The following is a 14,550-nucleotide window of genomic DNA, read 5'->3' on the forward strand; positions in this document are numbered from 1 at the left end:
CCTCCCCCCTATCTTACCCTCACACAGACCACCTACACGTCACGACTTAATAGACTACTGTTTGACTTTCAACTTTAATTAATTTCAACCTTTTCGCAGAGTTTATTGGAGAATTTTCCATTTAGCATAACACTGTATTATTATGTTAGGTGTTACGGGATGTACTGCGCACTTCCTGCACCGAATTTGAATTTGCCGGTTCGAATTGACCAATAGCGCAGCAGTCTTATGAGTTTCGAGATATTTCGACTGTGGCCAACTTCATTTGTGGGTCTCTGCTTTCATACTGAGGGAGGCAGTTTTGGGATAAGTGGAAAATGCCCAAACTCAAGTGCCAGTTTTGCAATTTTATGAAACAGAGAAAGAGAGAAAAAAGAAAGAGAAAGCTTTGTAAATAAAGAAATAATTAATGTCTTAGAAAGGCATTTTATGTTACTCTCCTTTACTTCACTCGTCCTTCCGTTAAAAAAATGAATTATTCCTCATCACCGAAAAGTATTTAAAATAAAACAGAAATAGCGCGGAATGCTTGAAGAGTGAAAATCCAATTTTTACGTCTTATCCTCTTGCGAGAAATAAACTGGCTCTTTCACTTTAATCACTTGATTGAAAACAACATTTTTTATTTACATTTCTCCGCTTCGCTAGCAAACAGAGTCAAGGTGGGTTGATTGCCAGACGTAAAAATATGAGGATTTGCTTGAGATATTAGCGTCAGTATTTACTAGCGGAAGGAGGCGAGGGAATGTGGAGCATTTACTCGACTTTTACCTCCCTATAATTTCGGCTAAAGGAGGGAATTGCAAGAATATTCGAAGATGAAAGGCGTTGGGAGCTTTTTGACTTTATACTTCTGTCTCACTCCCCTGACTTCTCAGGTATCCTTTTGACCTGATGCAAAATACGATAAACTCTGGTGATGCGAGTGAACCCACCGTTCAAAACGTAAAGAAAAGCCTGACGCTTGAAACTAATTTTTTGATTCACTCAATTTTTATTTACTTTCAAAATTGCTGGGCGTCTAGGGAGCAGAGCTCGAAATATATATAGATCATGATTTTTTGTATATTTGAAAGGTTAATTGTTTAGTTATAATTGGTAGGAATTAAATTTTTCATACAACTTGTTAATGAAAATCGTATCATCAATTACTTATGAAATTGGATGAGAAAATCGTTTTTAATTCGATATTATTCCCAACGATAATTTCACTGGATGTTTTATCTATTAGTAATTAATAAATATTTGATGTTCAATATCTAATAACAAACCAATTGCCCATAAAAAATGCAATTTTCTCAAATTTCTAAATGAATTAAAAATTGAGTCAACACGTTCAATTTAAATTGAATTGAATCGTGAATAATTGAAAAGGCCGATGATATCGTTACTGAAATTTCAAGAAATTTTTAACAGTCTACTATTAATGTTGTCATCAAGGATGACAGCATGAATTTTTTCCTGAACTCACTTATGTGACGAGTCATGGAGTGTATCACCGTGGAACATTCCAGTGTTCCGTTGAGATTGGTGTCCCTCGATTTTCCGGGAATTTCGTGCGACCATATAAAAGCCCATTTTCCCATCCTTCCTGAGATCTTCCACCCTGGGACCCTTGGTAGATGGCTCGTAAGGGATTCGGGCACGAGTTAACTGTCCGCGAAGAATGTTGATGAGAGCCCAAACCCAAGAGTGGAGTTATAGGTTGGACATAGTCAGACGTGTGAATTTGAATTTGAGTGGAATGATAGGAGCTTTTCCATCACTTGCAAAAGAACAAGTAAATGTCAGCATTACTTGCATGCCCTTTCTGGTGCCTCCCAGTTTACAATCTTGTGATTTCTGGATTATCTCGCGTTATGCGCAGAAGATTTGAAAGATCGGAACGTAATCATCATTGTATATTCTTTGGAGGAATTATACGGGACAATTAATTAGAAAGAAATTATCATTGATTGAATTCTTTAAAATCTTTTTAATCCTTTCAAGAGTTTGAATTTGTTACGGGGGCTACAATTCGGGACCGGCCGTATGAATTTTATTCAAATTCGATTAATGTTCGATTAATCGAAAATAAAATATATTCAGAAATCCCAAAAATATACAAGCGTAAAAATTGAATAGTAATTTTTGGTATAAAGTTAATATAAAAATTACTAACGCAGTGACTGATATAAAAACACTATCGAAAGATGTCAACATTAAAAATATTTCAAATATTCAGAAATATATTCTAAATGTTACAAAATTCATTAATTGCACACAAATCCAGAAATATCATCTGTTCCATGAAAATTACGTTCTGTCTGAATAAAATATGTGCAATTAAAGGAAAAATTTGGGTTCTCCTGATGAATTATTTTTGAATGGACTTTGAATCCTCAAAATAATAATTTGCTCTGATTCCGAGAGGTGACACGCCATTTCTTCGCTTATTTACCCGATCTCAATATGTTTATTGAATTGGGCAATGAGTATATTTGAAATTTGTATTAGAATCTCCTGAGAGTTGAAAAAGTGCTTTTTGATGTTGAACGAATGATGAAGAAAAACACATTCAGTGAAAAGTATTGCGTTGCAAGAGAGAATAAAGCCTCACTGGGGGGTGGTTTTAATGTCCGTTGTATACATCTACGCAGAGGAGTATTAAAGATGAGGCGTAGAATTGATGGGAGCTTCCTCCATGCATTAATTAATGAGGAAAATGGTCCTTGCTATTTTTTCACCCTTCATTACATTATTATAAAATGTTGCAGACTGTGGTTGAAAACCTGAAAGAACAACAAAAGATTGATGGAGGTGTCAATTTCTGTGAGGAAAAGCGCCGGGTAAGAACAAAAAAATATTAAAACAAGAAGAACCTTAATTAATCAAACTGATGATTTGCTCCGTTATTAATTAATTATATTTTCGCAATCACTTCATCAATTCTGATTATTAAAAAGAAGAACTTGAAACCGTGAGCTTTCACTCTAGGTTTATTTAATTCAGGCATTTTCTACTGGAAATTTCTGGAAACAAAACGGTGCGGAAAATTATGAGAAAATTTGCAGTATATTTTTTGTATTCTAGGATTTTGGAAGCTAGAAGTGGAGGATTTCGAGAATTGAAAGCAGCAGAATTACTACAGGAAAATATTCACTGGTAAATGATCTACTAATGAGGAATATTCGAAATAATCCCTTCTAATCGGCTGACATCCGAGAATAGAAGAAATAATCAGTATCAGTAGTAATACCCTTAATGCCTCAAAATAATCGGATATTTTCCGATAGCTTCGTTGCCTACATCGGATCAGTTTTGAATCACGAATGGCATCTGCTGGACTTTTCCACTCGGACTTAGACCAATCAGGGTGCAGTTAATAGCATCCCACTGCATTTATAGAATAATGCAGAGGAAAAGAAAACTCTGAAAACTCTGAAGCCCAATTTGGTAATTTGAAATGAAATAATTGACGAAGAATTTAATTAACAATAAGAACAAAGAATATTTTAGAGAAATTTCTCCAAAGATGGTAGGCAGTTGGCTGAGGTGAAGTCAGAGTTTTTAGTGAAGGGTTCAGGACTATTTGAAATCCATCGTTCTGTGGGTTCATTGTTGTCTCTAAATGTACCAACATGATGTATTTGATGCCGACAACACTGGATATCTCTCAAACTAATGGTTCCCCTCTAAAAAGGTGCCCAGATCCTTAATTAGGTGACGGAAACCCATCCACTCAAATACACAACAGCCAGAACGATTTGGTGTACCTGAACTAGACATCATTTCAAATAAATAAAGTTTCCACCTCATCTGCATTGATTTTTATCCAAAACCACTGATTTCTACTAGCATTCAGCAGAATTCTATCCATATGCAGATTCACGCCGCAATCTGCATGACCATCTCACAAAGTATTTTTAAAAAATGAGGAAATCTTCCTCTGTCCCCTGGAGCATGCATCGATCACTCATTTCCTCCGTCACTTTTTATCCATTTTTCATCGTCAACATATGTTCCAGGTGTCCTCCACGACTCCTTGAAGACTCCACTATTCGTCTAAATTTTTCCCAGAGCCAAAATGAAGGCACTCTAGGGTGTTTCAACCCACGTAGATTAAGGGTGAATAATCGTTGGAAAAATTGCCCCCTACCTATCTGTCCCGTGTAATTACTCCCCAGAGGCTCTCTACTTTCTTATCTTACATTGTCTCTATAACTCGTGTGCACTCTCATTTCGTAAGAAAAACATCTCACTCAGTTTCTTCATTACCCAGGTAGAAATAATTCAAATGCACCACTGATTGGTAGTCACTCTTCAAATTCCTCGTTTCTCCACTGGAGACTGGAGACGTGGAGCGACTACTCTACGTTATTCTTTTTCTTATTCCTCTTTCTCCATGGAGTGAGGGTGAAGATGGTATGAAGGGTAGATATCGAGGCAATGGGGTTCTCTAATGAATCCATCGATGGATTCGCAAGCAGGAGAAAACCCAGACTTTCTCTCTCTCTCTCTCTCTCTCGATCTCCTCTCTCTTCTCTCCCCGTCAGTCCTATTGCGAATGAATGAATGAATTTCGCGCGTGCTTCCTACAATAAGTATTGGAATTTCGTAATGGAACCTGTCTGTGAAATATCCGGGGCGTCGCTTTCAGGCGTCACTCCCACTTTGACAATTCAGAAGGTGGCGTTCTGCTCTTTCACACGAATTTCTCATTTTCTTGTATGTTTTTTTCTTTATTTCACCAGTTATTTCATCATTTGCTCGTGAATTATTGCGTTTTATCATCTAAAAGAATTGACTTGGCATTTAATTGTTTCGTCATAATGAATCGTTCTCTTTTTATGAAAAACGAACACTATTTTTGCTTTGCAAACCTTCATGGAAAAAAATAAATACTTGGGTCAAGTATAAAAAATAATTTATTCAAGTATTTTGGGTTTATAAAAATGAGGCTGATTAAATTTTTTTTTTCAATTTTTTCGCTGTTTCCAAATCTAAATTTTCCCGTGTGCGTTCTCCAAGAGTTATTTGTTGAATTCGCAATCCCGAATTACCCGCCACAGAAAATTGCATTACAAGTGAAGAAAACCGCTGGAATTAAAGGAAAATATTTACCCTTCACCCCCTAATTCTTCTGAAATTTCCGTGAAAGTGACGCCTATAGAAATAATAACAGTCCTCCCGCTCGCTCACGTAACTCATAATTTCCCGTAAAATTCAAACGACAAAAAAAAAAAATCCACGGGCGTCAATAAAACCTCGGCATTTCACTCGCGCAATTTTTTCCAAAATATTTCCGCTGTAAATAAGCAATATCAATTAATCCTGACCGATGTGAGCACTTGACACGTGCAATGGGTAAATAAACTCACCGCTCTCTTTGAATTTTTCATCCCCCAAAATTCAATTATCACAGCCCAGTGATCGTTATCCAATGGACATAATCGTAATTATAACAACGTGTGACATTAATCAGAGGGAAAAATTTGAGTGTCATACTGGTGACGAGGATATATCTGGGCGTCACTCTCTCCAATTCGTACCCACCGCCACCCCCTGTTGCCACCCCCTCGTACTCACCCTTGCCCTCGGTTAACGAGGTAATCTCGTTAAATAACGACGTGATCCGAGTGCAAATCCTGTTGCACGGTGCGCGTTACCCTGTACACGGTGCCACTGATTACGAAGCAACCAACCGAACAGTCCTTCATCCCCTCATTCCACCACCCCCTGGCCTTTCATCTGGCTTGCACTTCCGTTTCCTCCATTCAATTGTGCACCAGTGACGTCGTACCGGGCACGCACGTACCGCCCAAAGTGAAGCCCAACTCCAGCCCAACTCCAGCCCAAACTTCTCAAGGCTAACTATTATGAAAATTGAATTATGTTCCACAATAACCACTGATTTCAGGCCATTCTTTTCCTCCCTTTGCCACCCATTTCTCCCGTAACTTTCACCTGGATGAAGCTGATTTTAATTAACGGAGTATGATGGGTACGTGGATCAGTGAGGGTTGGAGGGGATTTTTAATGAGTCATGGAGAATTCTGGAGACAGTTGGTCACAGAGGGAATGTAAGGGAGGATTTAATAATGGTGAGTTTAGGTGGGGCTAGACGACGGGTACACACGGACTTTTCGACGTCTTCAATATCCAAGACTCCAGGCTTTGGCATTGTCTGAAACCAATAGCACAGACCCTTGTATCAGCCTTTGAAGGGTTTTTTATTTTACTTTCTGACCTGGGAATCAGTCTTCAGAGGAACTGGCCGATGTTGCGGACGTTTACCAAATCGATTAATACCGGTTTAAATTACAATCTACTACGCCCACTATATTTTTAATTAAACGAATTGGGATAATTGCGTATGTGACGGTCAGAGAGAGAGAGAGCAATGAGAAATGTAGTTGAATTAACACTTCATTTTGAAATTATCAAGTTCGCAATAGCGAAAATCTACTTGAACCCAGAATTCGATTTTTTTAATCAAACATTTTTCTACGATGTCTCAATTATTTAACAGCTCTTGGTGGATTTGAGAATATTCTTTCAGACGTGTGACGACTGAATAATTAGTATAACGTTTAATTGTTGGCTGCGCAGAGATAAAATATTCTGTCAAAAAATATGACAAAAAGGAAATTGACGAATAATTTTTCTATAAGTCACATGAAGACCTTTCCACTGCTCGGGGTCAAATCATCATTGCTATATCAGCTGTCTGGAAAAAATCATTTATCAAAAGCAAAAAGAAATGGCATTCTAATTATTTATCAGTTTTTCCTGAAAAATCTGGGAAATTGTGGGAACAGTTAATTGCAAAATTTAATCTGTTCCCAGTCACATCAAGATTTCGATTGAATAATTATTTTGAAGGATATCATTGACCAAAATTTTCGTTTACAAAAGAATCGAGAAGTGGCGGCAAGACTTCGAGATTTCTTAAAAATGTGATTTCAAATTCTGGGAGTGATTGCAGTAATTTATTCATTATCTCCGGAGGTTAAAAAATAATTGATTCACCGATCTGGAGTCAGAGATTTTACAGACAAAAATTCACTATTAAACTTACGGGCAATCTTTAAATAAGAGCAGAGCGATTCAAACTTAGACTCTAGACTTTGATAAATTATTTCACTCAGAACCCGCATCACATCACTACCTCCATTAAACAAAGACCAACAACTAGAGCCCCAGTACCATTGCCGCAGGCCTCTTATCACTAATAGACTCTTTGTTCTCAATTCTATTATTTGCTTCATACGAAGGAAGTGACCCGCCACCGTGTCATCAGAAAACAATTAACACTTCACAAACCAAAAATTCAATCCAAAAAATGATCTAAAAATTATGGTAAGATTATTGGGAAATATTTTGTTAATAATTATTCCTTAAATATCCCACGTACAGTCACTATTCCTAGATGACAATTTTTTATTAATAAAATGTTTTCTAATTGTAGTGCATATTCGGCGAATGCTGCTTGACGATAAAGACAAAATACGCGTCACGATTTCAAAGTTAGTAATTCATATAAGAGGATGGTAGGATGAAAAAAGGAAGCGTTTCCCCCGTGTCCGGGACATTCACGATGCAAGACATCGGGCGTCGGGTGAACGGACGAGTTCTATTTCAATTCCACCCAGTTAATTGGAATTGTTTGCCGCAGACACCGCGCCCGGTTGCCGGTTGTGTACCTCGTCCAACACCCATACTACATACCCTCGGTTATCATAGCTGGTTGGAAATTAATTTTCCCTTTCTATCTCATCGTTTTCAGGTATAAAATATGCTCCATAAACATCAGGATAATTGTTTTGCCTTTGTCAACCACCAGCCGAGGACAAATTCCAACTAATTTTCGTATATCCTGAAAAAATTATGAACTGCTGCTCCATCATTTCGATCGAAAACCGATTTTCTGGAATCAATCGAAAAAAAAAAAAATCCTTGCACCTGATATTTTATCAATGACTGGGGAATTTTTATTTCAAATTGTACAGAGAATTTAGCAATATTTTTTGGAATTCAACTTGCGTTTCTCGATGTAGCACAGTATATGTTTCCGAATTCGGTTTGATAAAAAATATATTTATGCTTTCTCATCACGTAATATGCAATAATCCCCGAAATATCTTTGTTGGCAGGTATTCCCATTGAGATTCCTCACATGGGGCACTTTTTCATCCTCAAAACCCTCACCCAAACCATGTGGTAAACTTTTATCACCACGACGCTTGGTTTACCCCTTCAACTCATCCTCTCGACACTCCCCCAACATGCAGACATATATACAAGCGAGTTTTCTTCCTCAGGCTGGAGGACAACGGGACTCATAAATTCAGCAAACGGTGAAAGAGAGTGACTCAGCTGCAGCAGTGAATTAGGGGTAAGTGGAGAATGTTGTATTACGATTGCTCCAGTGATGTCACCGTGAATTGTATAAACTTTCGAAACAATTCCGAAATTTGTTATTTATTGCCCGAGATATTTGTCAGGAGAGTCCCTGAGTGAGATAGAGATAAAGTTTCTTCAGTAACTCAACGGCTAATATTACTTCGATTTCATCCTGTTTGGCCCAATAGTAATGCCGAGCTAAAACCCCATTTTCCTCTATTTTTTCACACATATCGATGAACACGGGAGATCTGAGGGCTTGGATGAACATTCTGAAGCTCGTCGAGTGTCTCATCTTGTCACAGAGGAAAGGGTGGAGCTCCTCTGAAGGAATTAGACTCAATATTTTGTTTATCATAACTATGAAACCACCAGCGGCAATTGTCGACTGCTCCTCTTCAAATTTTGGCAGTGATTTCCATAATTCACGAATTTTGCTGTCCCAATTGTCGACTTGCAATCCCAGATTCTGGAGAATTTTCAGGAACATCCAGGTCTCTGGAATATTCTCCAGCTCTCTCAATATGAATCTCTTTTGATCATTTATGAAACTTCGGGTGTCATCTAGTTGTTTGTCATACTTGAAATAATTGAAGAGAATTTGACGGCTCTCTTCGATGGGGATAAAACGGAGTATATCTCTGAAATCTTCCTCCAGGGAACTGTCATCTTGGTTATCTTGAGTGATGCCTGAATTTTGTGATCCATTATATTTATTTATGAAGACTGACACGAGGTACATGGATGTTATCACTGCGATTGCGATGACAGAATTCATTCCTCGTATTTTAAAATGTTTTTTGTATACTAAAATTTAGTCATGCTTACGCTAACCTCATGTGCTAGTAAACAAACTCAAATTCACTTATGGAACGAAATGAATAACATCAATCACTAGGGAGCTGTTATGAAAATTAGTCCACATGATTTACAGCGCTGCGCATTGATTTATTCATTCAGTTAACACATTACAAATATAAGATAAAAATTTCACAACATTAATCACGCAGAGATGATAAATTCACCGTAGAATTCATGAATCGATGACTCCAGGTGGTGTTGTGATTCCGAAAACCCGAGCGAAAAAATCAGAGATGGCTTGCACGTCGACACCATGAGCTTTGGCCTCATGGAGGAGCTTCTGGAAGTTCTGATTAGCGAAGAGGGTGTTTGTCACAGTCTGGAAATTGGCGGACTTGATGAGGCCGACGAAATCAGCAAAAGCCTTGGAATGCTGTAGTTTGAAGTAGTAGAGTTCTTTGATTTGAGGATAGGGTAGGAGCTCCTTCAATCTGGCAATGAGTCCGGAAACACCAGGCTTTCCAGAGATCAGGGTCTGCACCACGAAGGGATGTTTGTCGTCCAAACCAATGAACTTGTGGAACATTTGAATCAGTTCATAAACGTCAAGACCAGCGGAATCGAGGGTCTCCAGCATTTCCTCGTATTCAGGGATTTTGTCAAGGGCTCTGACGATATCTTTGAACTCCTCAGATCGAAGATATTCAATTGTATCCTTTGTCTCTTGGTCGTGTAAGGTGTATTCGAGAACAGTTTTGACGATTTCATCAACTGGCAGGAGTTCCATGAATTCGGTCAAATCTGAAGTGAGTTCGCTCTCACCGTAGATACTCAGAGGTTTAGGTGGGAAAGGCACTTCTGGAAATCTCAGGCCGAACAATTCCTCTAGGAAAGTGGTGATGTGGTCTATATTAATTCCATGGGCGTGTGCTTGACGCCCAAGTTCAATGAATCTCTTGTTGACCACAAGTCTGTCAACAATTGCCTGCATCTCAGGGGCCTTGAAGCGTTGAATGAATGCTCGGAACTCCTCAGAACTCTTGAGCTTCGCTTCGTAGAATGAATGGATTTTGTCGTATGGAAGAACAGCTCGGATTGCGTTGAGCAGACCTTGAACACCTGAAGTCTCTCCAACTCGTGAGACTGCTGATGTGCTCAGTGGTCGAGGATAGTGTGGAACTCCGAGGAAGTCATTGATTAGATCAATAAGGTTGTAAACACTCAAGCCAGAATCTTGCAGATAATTCAAAAAGTCGTTGATATCTTTTTCTCCCTGGAGTTCTATGAGCAATTTCTTGAATTCATCACTTCTGATGAACTTGGCAGCTTCTTGGACTTCAGCATCATTCATCAAGTAGCTAATTCCGATTTTTGAGATTTCTTCAATCGGCATGAGCATAATAAAGTCATCCAGATCTGATTGTAAGCTGCGGCGTTGACGAGATTCTGGGAAATGAAGACCAAAGATTTTGGAGAGCAAGTTGGCGATTGCCTTGACATCGATTCCAGCTACTTTAGCCCTCTTCAGGATACTCTGGAATTCTTGATTAGCGAAGAGTGTGTCCACAACTACTTGGAATTTTGGCGAGCGGAGCCGTTCGATAAGATTCTTGAACTCTGGAGACTTCTCCAATTTTTCATGGTAAAGTGCCTTGATTTTGTCCACTGGTAGGATAGCTATGATATCATCGATGAGGCCAGAGACACCTCCTGTGATCTTCCTTGCCATCAGATCTGGTTTGATATTCGGAAGACCTATTAGTTTGTGAAGTTCATTGACCAAATCATAGATTTCTAAACCAGATTGATCCAAGTAACGATAGAATGCCAAGACGTCCTCGATTTCCTCAACGTCACTCACTAGCTTCCTGAATTCCGGAGTTTGAATATATTGGACAACATTCTGTACCTGCTGATCATTGGCTAGATAATCGAAAAAGATATTAGCGATTTCCTCCTTAGGCAGCAGGTCAATGAAGTCATGGAGGTCTACGTAAAGACTGCGAGCTATGGTTCTGCTGCTTGCTGGTGGGAACTTTAATCCAAAAATGGTCGACAGAAGGTCTGCTACTTTTTCAAGGTTGATTCCAGCTACTCTGGCAGCTTTTAAGATTTCCTGAAACTCTTTGTTTGCGTAAAGTTTGTCAACAACCGCTTGGAACTTGGGAGAGTGGAGACGTTCGATGAGTTTTTTGAAAGCTGGTGAAGTTGCCATTTTTTCGTAATACAAATCTTTGATTTTGTCAAGGGGTAGGATAGCTTTGATGTCCTGGATCATGCCATTGAGTCCACCAGTGATTCCACGGGAGAGTCCCTGATGGGTTATAGGAGCTAAACCAATGAAATCGTGGAGCTTATTAATTGCATCGTAAATGTTCAAACCAGATTCCTGCAGGTAGTTGTAAAAGTTCTTGACATCATCCATCTCTTCAACGATCTTGACCAATTGCCGGAATTCAGCACTTTGGATATATTCCACAGCTTTTCGGACGTCGTCGTCCTTTTCCATGTATTCCAATACAATTTCCACAATCTCATGGTGGGGAATCAGGGCGATAAAGTCAGCAAGATCATCGTGGAGATCGAATGCATCACGGCGCACTCTATGTCCTGGGAATTTGATTCCGAACATCTTGAAGAGTAAATCGGCTACAAGATCGACATGGATTCCGTGTTCCTTTGCTGTTTTGAGGATGCGAAGGAAAGCTTCATTGGTGAAAAGCCTGTCAATGATAGCCTGGAATTTAGGAGAACTCAGACGTTGAACTAACTCCTTGAATTCTTTGGATGATTCCATTTTCTGGTAGTATAGAGCTTTGAATTTTTCAAGTGGGAGTACAGCTTTGACGTCTGCGATAAGACCAGCAACTCCACCTGTCATCCTTGCTAGAGCCCTACGAGGGACTAATGGAGGAAGATTGATAAACTTGTGAAGCTTGTTGACTACATCATAAACGTTCAAACCAGACGCCTGTAGGTAATTATAGAATGCGAGAACGTCTTCTATGCTCTCGACTTCAGCTACGAGGTTCTTGAACTCCTGAGATTGCACGTATTGAATTACGTGTTGAACTTCTTTGTCATTCTGCACGTACTCAGTCACGATTGGTATCACTTTATCGAGGGGTACGAGGGCCACGAAGTCTTGGAAATCATCAGCGAGGGAGCGTCCACTCCTGGCAAGCCCGGCTTTTGGGAACGTGACACCCAAAATCTTGGAGATGACATCGAACAGGACATCAAAATGGACGTTATGCGCTTTTAGAGTCTTAAAGATGTGCTGAACTTCTTTGTTAGCTGCAAGTGTGTCTACGATAGCTTGGAGTTTTGGGGAGTGAAGGCGGTCAATCAAATTCTTGAATTCCGGTGAAGTCTTCATTTTGTCGTAGTACATGGCCTTGATTTCCTTGAGTGGCAAAAGACTCTTGATGTCTGCCACTAGACCAGCCACTCCACCGGAAATGGCTACTCTACCGACGGGTTTCATCGGTGGAAGTCCAATGACATTGTTCAACTTGTTGACTAAATCTATCACATCAAACCCTGATTCCTGCAGATATTTGACAAACTCAACAACATCTGGGATTCCTTCAATTAGCGTTACCAACTTCTTGAATTCCTCGGTTTTTACGTACTCTACTACTCTTTGAACTTCTTTGTCATGTTGCAGGTACTCCTGGACTATAGGAACGATCTTGTCGAGGGGTAGGAGCGATACGAAGTCATCGAAATCGTCTGTGAGTGATCGAGTCTGGTACAATGGGCTGCTGCTGATCGTGCCTGTCAAGCTGATCACCAGCAAACATGCCAGCGAGAATCTCATCTGTGAAGATTAATTAGCATGATGAGTTGTAATATCGAAGGCTGATGTTTTATCGGCGTTGTTAATGAAAAATTAATCGACCTGATGGCCTGGTGCAATGGGTAACTTCATAATCTCTGAGGTTTACAGTCATGCTCAGATTTGCAAAAACGAGTCGTAAAGATAGTCGGCGCGATGTAGAATAATATTTAAAAAGTAAATCAATAATAATGAAACGTTGATAAATTCTTCCACATTATCATACCACGAAAATGAAAAAAATAAACGCGTGATTTTTTATTTAAAAACTACAATGATGTTTATGCTCACGTCAAAAAAGACATTTATGAGATTCATGAAAACACTTGATCTGTGATTTCAAAACTTTTTTTCAAATACACCACAGATACCCTCCAAATCATGGAGTAATAAAAAAGAAGGATTAGTTAAGCAGTTTGAGTATATGTTGACATCCACTTCACAACGTTATCTCCATTTTTATTATAAATAATGAGGCAGTAATATCGAAGAGCCACTGGTACTTACTGTGAAGCAGCTAAGCGAACGCTGATAATTTTTGCTATGATTACATGTTCTTTTATACTGCTTTCGAATCAACAAAATCAGTTCAACTGACCCCTATCTCCGATTCATCTGATCGATAAGATTATTGCAAGTGGTAATAGGTAACTCAATACCCGATTTCTTTTTATGAATCTAGTACTATTATTAACATCGATGTTCCAAAATAGATAACGTAATCTAATTTCGTTAGAAAAGTAATCCCATAAAAGTCATTAATATTTCATTAATTAAAAGGAGAAACATTAATTGTTATAAATGAGGGAAAACAGTAATAACTGTATAAAAAATATGATATATCACGCTTAATTCAATTATAATTGCACATTAAAATGCGTATTACTAATTTCTATAATGAAAAAGCCTCGAAAAATTATTATTTGAATGTTTTCTCTTAAAAATTCTAATTGTTTACAATTAAAAACATATTTATATATTATATAATTTTCAACATCCCTTAACCACGTATTCCATCTGTACCCATTACTTTATTATTAATAATTAACATTATTATTAAAAAATAGCTTTCTTAAACCACATGGAAACGTAAAATTTATAAATAAATAATCTTGATCTTTAAAGGAGAGATCAGATCAGACAAATCCAAGTACTCATTGATATGAAGCCTCAGGAAAACAAAACCAAACATGAACACTCGGTTTATCGCAATTTCGAAGGAATTTTTTCACGTCTCAAAATTTATTTTTTACTGTGCATCAATCTGTTGTCAAGGAGTGGTTTCTTATCGTCCATCTATCACTGATACGTGAAAAATAAAGGGAAGAGTGGTTCGGGTGGCACATGCATCCATGAATCACGATTCCATTACATTTCGGAAAATTTATAGAGTTCAATGCACTATTTTGGTATCTCTCTTACTGGTGTCTTTATTTTTTGGAAACCGTGGGAGGAAGGCGCATCCAACTTCGTTACAGAACATAGAGATGTGAAAAGGGCGAGTCTGGTTGGAAAGTTTCCAT

General features: G+C 38.5%; 2 protein-coding genes across 3 annotated transcripts; both read right to left on the minus strand.

Moving 5' to 3' along the window:
• Positions 1–7,972: 7,972 nt before the first annotated feature.
• LOC105264534 (uncharacterized) lies at positions 7,973–9,220 on the minus strand. Its single transcript, XM_011301466.1, has one exon. It carries the CDS (start codon positions 9,161–9,163, stop codon positions 8,483–8,485), a length of 681 nt encoding a protein of 226 aa, XP_011299768.1. The 5' UTR covers positions 9,164–9,220; the 3' UTR covers positions 7,973–8,482.
• Positions 9,221–9,312: 92 nt separating this feature from the next.
• LOC105264535 (uncharacterized) lies at positions 9,313–13,572 on the minus strand. Of its 2 annotated transcripts, none has more exons than XM_011301468.1 (2): positions 13,535–13,572; positions 9,313–13,009 (listed from the first exon to the last, which is right to left on the minus strand). In XM_011301468.1, the coding sequence occupies exon 2, from the start codon at positions 13,007–13,009 to the stop codon at positions 9,419–9,421; it is 3,591 nt and encodes a 1,196-aa protein (XP_011299770.1). In that variant the 5' UTR covers positions 13,535–13,572; the 3' UTR covers positions 9,313–9,418. The 2 variants fall into 2 exon arrangements, with proteins under 2 accessions (XP_011299770.1, XP_011299769.1); XM_011301467.1 differs by lacking the exon at positions 13,535–13,572 and adding an exon at positions 13,319–13,389.
• Positions 13,573–14,550: the final 978 nt, after the last annotated feature.

Source organism: Fopius arisanus, unplaced genomic scaffold (genome assembly GCF_000806365.1).
Source record: "Fopius arisanus strain USDA-PBARC FA_bdor unplaced genomic scaffold, ASM80636v1 scaffold00023, whole genome shotgun sequence".
In the NCBI taxonomy this organism is placed as follows: Eukaryota; Metazoa; Arthropoda; class Insecta; order Hymenoptera; family Braconidae; genus Fopius; species Fopius arisanus.